Raw genomic sequence first — 12,384 nt, 5'->3', positions numbered from 1 at the left:
TTAGTGTTAATGTTTATTTCATTCTAGTTTAGTGTCTAACATTTTATTTAGTTACTCATTTAGGTATTCGAGTCATCAACGGCATTAATTTCTGTGACACGTGTCACAACTTAGTAATTTTAAAAGTTTTAAAAATTATATTTAAAATTAAAAAGTATATAATTTTAAAGAGAAATTTTTTGAAATAAACCCAAATTTTTTGAAAAAAAATTTCAACCCCTAAACCCACGCTGATCATTGCCTTTTGACGTTGACGAAGTTCCACCCGACCTCCCCTCCTCTCGGCGACCAAAACCCCCATAAAATCGTGACCGAACGATGAAGAATCAATGTTTTATACACCACAAACCCTAGGATGAAAATTGTGATCCCATCCAATTCCGACTGCTGATCGACCATCGATCAATCACGATTTCATGGGGTTTTGATCGTCGAGGGGAGGGGAGGTCGGATGGACCTTCGTCGACAGCAAAAGGGCGACAGTCGACGTGAGTTTAGAGGTTGAAATGAAGGTTTTTAAAGTTTTGGATTTATTTCAAATTTGTGTTTTCTTTATATATATATATATATATAATTTTTAAATATATTTTTTAAATTATCAGATTGCGACACATATAATCTAACGGCCAAAATTAACGGTCCGTCACGGCCTGATCTAATTTGAGTTACAGAATGAAACATTAGGCACCAAACTAAGTAGGGTTTTTTTGTTGCCCTTTGGATCTAAACTTTTTCCTAACTAATCTAGACCTACCTGGATTACACACATGACTTTGGTGGGTAAGTCTCCCGACGGAGATTTTATGCATACATAAAAACTTGAACATGAGATCTTGCTTAAACGATATCAAACTGTTACTACTTAAACTAATACTATCGTTAAAAGTGGGTCTTTGTGTACACGTAATTGAGATAACAGATATGTTACGTGTTCACAGTGCGAGCTCTCAGGAACTTCTGGCCCTCGTTGATTCTCAAAGCAAATGATTGTGCTGTTGGATCTACAAGCCTTGCTTTCTCAAAGAATCCAAAAGCTTGTGTGGGGAGTGAAAGATTGAACCTTTTATCTGCTTCAAGCAGGCAGCAACAACAAGAAGATCCAATAAGGCTTACGGTCCAGGGGTCACGACATTTAGATTAGTGTAAGGCTTTTAGGGTTGTAAAATAAGCTGACAAGCAGCATATGGTCAAATGACAGTACCAAGGATTGAATTCCAAACTAGTTTCCTACGCTGTAATTCTTTTGCCACGTGTCACAACTCAACTCCTTTAAACATTCCCAATCAGTTCCCCACTCACTGCACTTAGCACATCGCATGCATTGATTTTCCTCGCCAAACTATAGCTTCACTAGAAAAGGCAATGAAGGTAAATTGCAATACCCCATAAATTTGTTAAACCAGAGCTTCCTTTTAGTTTCTAATGGTTTCCTCTGCATTTTCGTGTTTGGTCTTAATTTTATTCGATAGATATTCAACTGGGTGCAGAGGAGGTTCAATCATACCGTCCTCAAAGGTTCAATTTCTTGCATTATATATACGTAGCATTGTACATTCTCTGTGGAACAGTGTTTGATCATTAGGAAACTTCCATATTTTGAGCAGATGGGCCGTCTCGAAGTGTTAAGAAGACTGATGGCATTGTGATCGACACAGATACAAAGGCTTTGCTCGAGCAGGTACCCCTGGTTGACGTGCTCGATGGCATTCTAACAATTGGTACCTTCGGTTTCGATCCTCTGAAATTACCCTGGGGTGAACAGAAATCCTGCTTCGCCTCTGAAAGCGATGATGAACAAGGGGAGGAAGAACAACACTCCGATAACGAAGACTACAGTGATAGTAATGAAGAAGAGAATCCACTGATGTTAAGCAGTTTCGACCACGGTTTCAAGGACATGACTATGACGGTTAATCCGGCTTCTGAGGGGTCTACAAATGATGAAATCAGGACAAAATTGGATGCCATTGAGGGACATTCTGGGATGGTGAGAAGAAGAACGACACTGGCCGACCTATTCTCCGAGGATTCTGATTCCAGCATGAAAAAGAAGCCGAGCTCTCTTGAATCGGACTCGAATTGTAGCAGAAAAGGATCAGTTCGTACAAAACAGGGCCTTTCTTTCTCTAAGAAACTCATTCCTCAAGTTGGAGAGCATTCGCGCCCCATCAAAATGCTAAACCAAGTGACTGTGAGTACAAATATAAACTATATAAAGTTCTTCATATTTTCCATAATTAATTTTTATCCGTTATTAGACGATGAGGAGAATGTTGAAGAAGAAGATCCACCCAGAGTTTGGAGGCAGGGGAAATAAATTAAACAAGCAATGTAGCAAGAAGAAGCATGAAGCCAGTGAATCAGCTTATCTGCTTGAACAATCTCCAGGTAGATTTTATGAGCCACAGAAAATGATTCACTATTCGGTCTTTCCCTTTCTTCTTGTATTACATGCGAAGGTTTTGCAACTGGATCTTGTTGTACGTACTCCATGTCTCTGCATGGTTAGGTCAAGTTTGCATGGACAGGAGAGAAGCTTGAAATAATTGGGGCCCTTTAAGGGAAAAAAGAAGTTGACAAGAACACCGAGTTGAATCCAACTTTGGCCCCATGATAATTCCCATGGTAGGGTTTCCATGTGTGTCTGCCGGTAATTTAAGATTGGTAGGGACGAATCCCCACAACCTTTTAATCATCTTTAACGTACATTGTGAACATAAAATTCTTGATTTAAGTAACTAATGAGTATCGATCAAGTTTCTTGAAATTGGTTTTGGAGTAATCTATTTCACATTTTCACCATTGTTGTTGTTGCAGGTACTGCTACAGCTTGAGCTTCGAGTTGATGACGATTACCTAAGCTGCTAGAAATTATCGTTTTCCCGTGTTGTGCTTAAATGATTGTTTTCTGATTAATCAAGCTCTTCGTGTACGTGAAATATGGAACCGTGTGATTCTCTTTAGTGATGATCCTTTCATGCTCTGTTTCGACTTTTCGCATGTGTGAGTTGTTTGATTTGCTTACTGGAATGTGATAATTACATGAAAATTTAAAATTTTTAAAACTACCGTCGTACCCCAACACCCCCTCTACCCATCCATGCATAGATATATGAAACTGCAACCGAGTTCTTCAGCATCCAGCCATTTTAATACTGGAGCACTTATTCTTCTACTTATTAATGTTATTATTGCTGAAAGAGATCTCTACATGTTGTGCATGGGCCGCCATTACAGGGCATATGCAAGTTGCATGAAACTTTAATAAAAGAAAGAAATATTATCTGTCTGGAATCAAATCTTGAGAGTAAGGATGCACGTATCTAGTCATGGCTGCTAAAGCAAAGAAAGCATCCCTCGTTTATCTAGCCTAGGGAAATAAATAAGACGAGATGAGACAGACCGTGAACTATTTGAGATCGATTCGGTCAAACTTCGATAAATACTTTTCGAATAGACTCGACTTTGAACTCAACTCAAGTTCTTAAAGAGACGAAATGAGCTACTTAATACTCGACTCGAAAAGTTTGGCAACATCTCGAAAAAATTAATATATTAATATTTAAAAAAATAAATTATTAATAACATTAACATTTATGTGTTGATTTTTTTAAAAAATACAATATAAGGTTTTTATATATTTAAGGTGCAGTTTTGAGTTTGAGTTTTCAGTCGAGTTAAATTTAAGATTTTTTTTCATTTCTAGCTTTTACTAGCTTCAGTTCATAGTTTCGAGTTCGAGTCGAGCTTGAAAATTTTAAGCTCGCGAGTTTTCAAATCGAGACGAACTCTATTTTAGAGTTTTCGAGTTGAGTCGAACTCAGCGATACTCCAACTCGACTCGACTCTTTGCAGTCCTACTTGGTCCAACATCTAAATGGAACCAATCTACAAGCATTCTGTCTTCAACTCAATCAAATTCTGCGATATATATGTATTATATATGTGATTTCAGTTGACTATGTCCATTATGGTTTGGTTGTTTTGAGTTCGATATAAACTTGTGTAGCGGTAAGTCTTTCTTTATTATATATATATACACACATATAAGACGAAGAGAGTGGCATGGGGTTTTTTAATGGAAATTTGAGGTGAATCAAATCTAGACGTAGGACCCCAAATCTAGTGTTGAATCCCACATGCTGTTTGAACTTTTGTCGGTCAATAGCAGAGAGCAATGGCAATGTAAAATGTGAATTGTGATGTCCGCCATGGCCTGAATAGTTCATGTATGTGGCTCTTCAAAGTACCACGGATTCAAACCTGAACATATTCCTCCATCTTTCCAAAATTCAAAAATATCAAGGAGAAATTATTAGATGGACTTAACTCGCCACGTTATATGTGTTCTCAACTAATAATATTTGTACATCTTATTTTTTTTTAATGTGTATCTTAACTTCTTTAATACATTTAAATAACAAGTGGTAGTTATTTGGAAGTTATTTTGAAATCTGCGAACTCTCATTCTCTGAGATCAAAGATGACGTGGTAAGCCATGTCCATAAAATAATTTCTCATATATGGACTAACGTAGAATTTTATGATAAAAACGGATTTAAATTTTTAAAATTTTATGAAACGAACTTAAACTTAGAAAGTTTTAAAGAAAGAATATAGATTTTTAATAAAAAAATATATAAAAATTTAAAATATATATTAATTTTAAAATTTCAAAGAAAAGAGCTGTCTTATCCATCCATCCCATATATATATATATATATATATTTAAATAACAAGTGGTAGTTATTTGGAAGTTATTTTAAAATCTGCGAATTCTCATTCTCTGAGATTAAAGATGACGTTGTAAGCCATGTCCATAAAATAATTTCTCATAAATGGACTAACGTAGAATTTTATGATAAAAACGGATTTAAATTTTTAAAATTTTATGAAACGAACTTAAACTTAGAAAGTTTTAAAGAAAGAATATAGATTTTTAATAAAAATATATATAAAAATTTAAAATATATATAAGTGAAGAATCTTTACACCTTCCCCCACCTCCACTATGGCTAGTCAGAATGGATTGAAGGCATCAAATCCAATGATCTCTCAGGTTTTTACGCCATAGTGGGTTAGGCTTTAACAATCCCACTAATCGAAATTGTTGATATTAAAAAAAAATCTAAAATGGTTAACCAGTTAAATAAATGCTTATATAACAAAATAAGTACCTCAAGTATATTATCTTTTTCATTTAAATACCTAAAGTATTTTTTGATCATAATAAAAACATAATGTTATCTTTTTAGCTAAAATATAGTACCTAAAGTATTTTTTGGTCAAAATAAATGCCTAAAGGATTCAATTTTTTATCTAAGTACCTAAAGTATTCTTTAATTAATATTACATGTCAACTTTTTTAGAATTTAGATGAAAAAGTGTGAATAATTTAGGTATTTATTTTGACATAAAATACTTTAGGTACTTAATTGGATCAAAATATAACTTTAAATACTTATTTTAACTAACAAATACTTTAAATTATTAAATGAAAAGGCAGATATACTTCAGGTAAATAAACTCACATGAACGCTTAGATTTCATATTCTATCATTGTCTTATTCAGCAGAGTTGATAAAACTTTTTCCCTGGGATTTTTCTGGTCAAAAGATGATGTAGAACGAAGGCATGGTTTTTTTCTGACTAATAAGGACCGAGTTGGAAAAAAACTCTTTTGCAAATATGTATGGTGTAATTGCAGACATAATGTCATGTTTGACAGCAACAGCAGACAATCATATGATTAAACAAATCCGGTATCCACTATTTAAAGCTTAATTCGAGGGAAAAACTTTGGGTTAAGTGTTTTTCCACACTAAAGACGAAAACCATGGGAAGTTTGAACTCTTGAACAAGACATCAATGCTAGTGGTGCCCAAGCTTTGATTCTTGTGGAAGAGAATGATCATCAGTTGATTTCCCAGATGTGCCACATTTAGGTCTTTAAATTAAAATCTCAGCTCATGTATGGATGTATATGATTTGGTTTAGGGTTTTCACTTTAATATATTCAAAGGAGCTTTGGTGGAGATATGGACCATACTTTAGAGTAGCTAGGGTATCTATGATTCGTTTTAGGGTTTTTACTAAATTCTTGAAATTAAAAGCAGATAATTAAATTTTAAACACGTAAAAAACATATTAAAAGTATAATTAATGATGGATTTGGTTCAAATAATGAGCAGTTTGATATCACTTAAACAAATATTGAGTTTGAATCATTGTGTATGCAAAAAAAATCCGTTGGGAGACTCACACACAAAAATCAAGTGTATGATGCGGGTCGATTTGAATTAATCAAGACGGAATTTTGGAAGTGGGAGGACAAAAAAAGGAGGTATAATTATTCATCGATTAATCGAATAATTAAAGAATATTCATATTATGTCATTTAATATATGTTAAGTTAAACTACTTATTTAGTTATCTTTCGAGTAAGCATTTTAACAATTAATTGTTCAATTGACAACAAATAATAAACAATAATTAAAATTTTCTAAATAATAAATGTCTTATGTAATTTTCAACATTTCCACGGTCGAGTTCATAGTAAAAGACAAACCAACTTGGCCCAAAGATCCTCAGCCGACACACAACGCACCATAAATGAAGATTAAATTATTATCCTCCCAATGTTTGGTCTTTGGTCTACCGTCTCCATGTAGATCTTGCCGTAAATAAAATCAAATATATGTTTGAAATAATGATAAAATATGTTATAATGTTAAGAGATTTTGACTTTTAAAAATGATATTATTAAAAATAATATAAATATTGAATATAAATTATAAAATAGAAAAATAAAGACTAGCTGGGATTGTCCAACTTCGCAATCTAAGTAATTTAGGTACTACCTTGCCAAAAAAGTCATTTAGTTACTAGAATTAGCCAATTGTAAATAATGTCGAAAACTTTATTCTCGTTGTAAAATATAATCTAACTTTTAATTTAATTAAAATAAATTAAAAGTTGACGTGATTCTACGAAAAAATTAGTTAAAGTGATAAGTATCTTGATATCGCTTAAGTAAATCTTAAGTTAGAGTTATTTTATATGTAAAAAATTTCCGTTAAAAGATTCATCCACTAAAATCAAATATATAACTCGAATTAATGCAAATTAATTAAAACAAAACCTTAAAAATTATACTAAAAATATTTTGATGTGATGATTCCTTTTATGGTAAAACTCGATATGACTATCGGATAAACCAAATCTGCAAAAAATTAAGTGTAGATATATATTTGGGTCCCGGTTTAATTATCTTCACTTTTACGCTGTCCCGATGCCTCAGCATATCCATCTCTGTCCGTCACTAATTCAGAAATTTAAGAATGAGATTAAGAAATTTTAATTTTTTTTTTTTAAAATAATAGATATATAAAAATTGTAATTTTTTCCTTAAAATATACAAAAATTTAACCATTTTTTTCTTCAAAATAATGGGATCTACTTTTCCTATGAGGCTTAGTGCATTCCCCGGTGATCCAAGCATTGCGGTCAATCATTTCGACGATTATACCCATCTGATTTAGCCACAAAGCGGTCATGATTGCAAATAGAGCATGGGTATTAATGAGAACACGCGAAATGAGTAGTGCGTTCCATTATTCATTTCGGCCCCAGATGAAGACCACGTGTCTCGGACCGGTATTGGAAAGAGGCGGAAACTTCTTGATGCGAATTGCAGGAGTTGTCGCCGTCGTGTACATAAGAAATCGCATTAAACAAATACGTGCCTAAGGTAAATTATATTAATAAGGGTCACTACACAAATGATTATTTATATTTATGTTTTTGTTTATTTTTTATCACTGATTTCAATAAAATATAAGATATAATCATTTTTTATTTTTATGTGATCACTCCGAGTTAATTATCGTTAACAATTAACAAAATATGTAACGGATAGTTGGTATAATAACACACTTAATTTATGTTATTTACATATTCTTTCAATTTAGTTATATTTTTAAATAAATTTTAACATAAAATATATATTTTTAAATAAAAATAAAAATTTAAAATGAAGTTAATAATAAAATATATTTAATAAATTAATATAGTTTTTTAAAGTTAATATATATAATATTATGAACTTAAGTATTTATATTAAGATATATATATATATATATTATGTTGTCTACTTTAACCAAGCAATGGTCTTGGCTTCGTGGTTGAATATAGTTTAGTTTCCTAAGTGACCAAGATTTGAATTTTTTTTACCTCAATTTGTTTTCCTTTGCTTTCTTTCAACTAGATGATGACACATGTTACTCTTTGATTGGTGAAAATAAATATATTAAAATAAAATAAAATTAGTCATTTAATCGAATGATAACACATGACATGACATGTGACATCATTCGATTAGAGGATTAAATTTATTTTAATTTATTAAAAGTATGACTAAATTGAGAGAATATATAGATAATAAAACCAAATATGTGATTATATAAAAATATTTAATTGTTGTTAGCTAAAAGTAGACAAAACACAAACATAAGTAATCATCCGTGTAGTTAATCATATTAAATTTTTTAAATAAATACAAATTTGATATTAACATTTTAAAAATGAATAAACCCATATATATATATATATATATAATTTTATTTATTCAAATTTCATTTTATTTACACTCATAAATTTAAACATATAAATCAACAAATATAATTATTTAAATTCATAGTTTAAAAAGAATATTATTTTTTATCATTAAATTTGTTGAAGGGATCTAGGTCACCCCGTTCGTATGTTCCTTGCAGGCGTATTCAACTCAGGCTTCCATGCTGGTGTGTATAATCTATACTTGTATTAATACATTCAACGTTAACTAAAATATTTACCTATTTCGAAGTTGACTTGTACGAGGTAGTTGTCTTCTCACGCGCCAGACTTTACTCTCTTCCCACATTCTTACTAATTAATTTCAGTGATCATTTAGAAAAGGACATTATTCTTTTTAATGTCTTTCCCCGCCTGCTAATTATTACATTTTTTATTTGTCTTCTAACAACCACAAAATTAATATAAAAGTATATTACATTTCTCCGTTGTAATAAAAAATATTGATAAGGGATGGGTGGTGACAAGATGTAAATGAACTTGAATGTTTGATGAAGTTTTCATGAATCGTTCTTATAACGTCTATTTAGTAAATTAAATAAATAAGTAAGAATAGAATTTTTATATTATTTTAATAAACGAATGAACTTAAACAAAAATATTAAAGTTATGGTTCATTTTCTTCTCGATCGGCTCGTGAAATTACAATCAAAACAATGGTAAAAGTGTGAAGTCTATATAGCCGGCGAATCCCGCCATAGGTCTACACGATGGGGTACATAGCAATATAATTCGTTTGTAACTTTATTTCTTGTCGTTTTTATGTTGATCAAGAAATAAAATTCAGTTAGAGTAAGATTCTCCCTAAACAAGCTTCCTCTGTTTTTTATCCTTACAAAAATAAAATTAGGGAATATGGTTTTATGTTGCGTGTTGATGGAATAGTTGTAACAAATCTTGTACTCTCCCTCATGATGAATTTTCTTCTTCTTTGTCTGTGATTTTTTTTATTTTGGGTTTACAAATGAATCTTGGTGTCCTTTATTAATCTCTTAGATATATTTTGTTTGTCGTTAATTGTTCTAATAATCATAACAAAACAAAAGTATTGGCTATTATGATCAGCCGAAAACCGTCAAGATGGGGTGAATTAGCCTTTAAAAATCTTTGGTGTGGAAGCAATAAAAGATAATAATTGGACACAAGATTTATAGTGGTTCGACTTTTTCAACCAAAGTCTACATCCACTACCTTAGTTCCAAGTAAGAATTTAAAAAAAATTCACTAATATGTTCTTTCTTTTTCTAGGCTCAAGAGTAACCTTTACAATTCTATAGTTTTTCGAGGCTAAATTATAATCACCCCCTTTTACAAAGGATAAGAAAATGTAAACAAAAAACCTCAAAAGATAGGTGTTTATAAAGATTTAAGCTCACAATAATAAAAACAAAAGATATTCAATTAAGCTCTATATACTTATGTAAAAAAAATGAAGGAAATAGGAATAAAAACTCTTTTCTCTTGATCTCTAAGCTTGGATAGTTGTAGTAACCTTCTTCAAATGTCCTTAGAGTGTTTTTATTTTGTGGAATGAGTTGTTAGTCGTTTATGACCATTGGAGATGAGCTATAGCCGTTGGGAAGCTTTAAAAATATGCAATAAAGGCCACCTACACATGCAATTTCGAAACTTTGTGAAAGTATCGAAACTTTTAAACACATTGTTCTTGAAAGTTTCAAAACTCTTACTTAAAAATATGATCGTTGAAGAAAATCAGGCCATTAAAACAGTTTATGAGTGCAAAGTTTCAAAACTTTTGTAAAGTTTCGAAACTCTTAATAAAAATTTTCAAACTCTTACAAAGTTTCCAAACTATGAACAATACATGTGTACTAAGAGTGTCATGAACAATATCAAATAGTAACTGATAGTATTTTTCATATGTAAAAAGCTTTAAACACTTTAAACATGTTTTAATTAACTCAAAAACATTTCATATATATAAAACAATTAAGAACACATATTTTTCAAGTTATATTGGAATTTGAATTATTTTTGAAATATTTAATTAAGTCTAAAATCAATTTTACAAATATTTGTTATATCAAAATATAAGTTCAACAAAAAGTATGTTCAATTCATTTATGTCAATGAACAAACTCATTTATGGGCTAGTTTACTTGGTTATTTTTTTCTTTTATTTTTTTATATTTTAAAGATTGGTGAAGGTAAGAATTGAATTGAAGAAAATGTGAAGTTTGAAGTTTAAATTATAAAGTCTAAGGACTAGTGGTGTAAAATCACCTTTTGTCTTTGGCTTGTAACTAAAAGGCTTGATTATAAAACAAGTGCTCAAACTATATCACTTTTCACGAATAGGAGACTAAATTATTTTTTGAATGAATTTGGTGTCTAATGTTATAAATGTTACAACTTCAGGTGTTTAGGCCGTCAACAACATTAATTTTCTCTATTACGTGAAACATGTCACATTATGGTAATTTAAAAATTTATTTAAATTTTAAAAAATATATATTTAAAAACACATAAATTTTTGAGATAACTCCAAAAACGGAAATTTTTTGAAATAATTTTAAAACTTTGAAAACCTTCATTTCAACTCTTAAACCCACGCCGATTGTCGTCCTTTGCTGTGGACGAAGCTTCACACGACCTCACCTCCCCTATCGACCAAAGCCCTTATGAAATTATGACTGATCGACGACGAATCGACATTTTATACCTTGCAAAAACTAGGATGAAAATCTCGATACTACGCGATTCTAATGGTCAATCGACGACAACTCTGATGATGTATGGCTAGGAGGATGGTAGGGACTACGTCGACGATGGTGATCGTGGTCGAAAATGGCAACGACAACGAGTTAGGGTTAAAACTTAGGGATTTTGGGTTTTTTGTAACTTAAGAGAAATTAGGTTTTTTAATATAAAATATTTTTAATATCTTTTTAAAAATAAATTTCAAAATTATTAATCGTGACACGTGTCGCTTTACGGATGAAATTAACATTGTAGACGACCCACCTAAAATGATAACGTTTGTAATATTAGCACATGATCATTCATAAAATAGTTTAGGCTCTATTCGTGCAAAAAACACTATAGTTTAGGTACTTATTTTATATTTAAGCCTAAAAAAGGATAAAAATAGAATGTCGATTGGCGAGCAATAAATGAACATGTTTACAAATGCTAAACAAACACAAACACCTTTAAAAAATAAATAATCAAATACGACCCGAATATGAACACCTTTAAAATTAAAGAAATAAACATGAATATAATTTTATTCGTTAAAACTTGATTCATTTACATCCGTAGTGCAAGACCTTGGTCATACAGAAGAGTATTGATTTTATGAAAATTCGGTATTTCACTAAGTTAATCATTATAAGTTATTAATATTACTATTAATTGATTAATGACGAATGATATTATATTCTTATATTTATTATATTAATCTTAATTTTATAAAACGATTTTTAATATTTATATATATTACCAATTTCATCATATTTCTAAAAAATATTATTCTGAGAAAATATAAAAAATCATAATATATAAATATGAAAAATAAAGAAAGCAAATGATTGATGTAATGAAGAGGACTTATAAGACAATTTGCATATAATATTTTCTAAAATATTTTTTATGCTCCTAAGGTGTTATATTTATGTGCATGAATTAAGTTATATCACTGGTTAAATGAATGATTGTTATATCTAGAGATTTCAAATTCGTACATACAAAATTATAAAATATTTTAACGTTTATTATTAAATAATTGAT

The 12,384-nt window shown here is 30.6% G+C and overlaps 1 protein-coding gene across 1 annotated transcript; it reads left to right on the top strand.

Moving 5' to 3' along the window:
- Positions 1-767: 767 nt before the first annotated feature.
- Positions 768-2,834, top strand: LOC120207123 (protein TILLER ANGLE CONTROL 1-like). The gene is made up of 6 exons (XM_039206642.1): positions 768-780; positions 939-1,114; positions 1,470-1,515; positions 1,605-2,191; positions 2,259-2,388; positions 2,818-2,834. Exons 1-6 carry the CDS (start codon positions 768-770, stop codon positions 2,832-2,834), a joined length of 969 nt encoding a protein of 322 aa, XP_039062573.1.
- Positions 2,835-12,384: the final 9,550 nt, after the last annotated feature.

The sequence above is a fragment of the Hibiscus syriacus genome, unplaced genomic scaffold (assembly GCF_006381635.1).
Source record: "Hibiscus syriacus cultivar Baekdansim isolate YM2019G1 unplaced genomic scaffold, ASM638163v2 tig00014370_pilon, whole genome shotgun sequence".
NCBI lineage: Eukaryota > Viridiplantae > Streptophyta > Magnoliopsida > Malvales > Malvaceae > Hibiscus > Hibiscus syriacus.
This window is presented reverse-complemented; position numbering and strand designations above follow the sequence as displayed.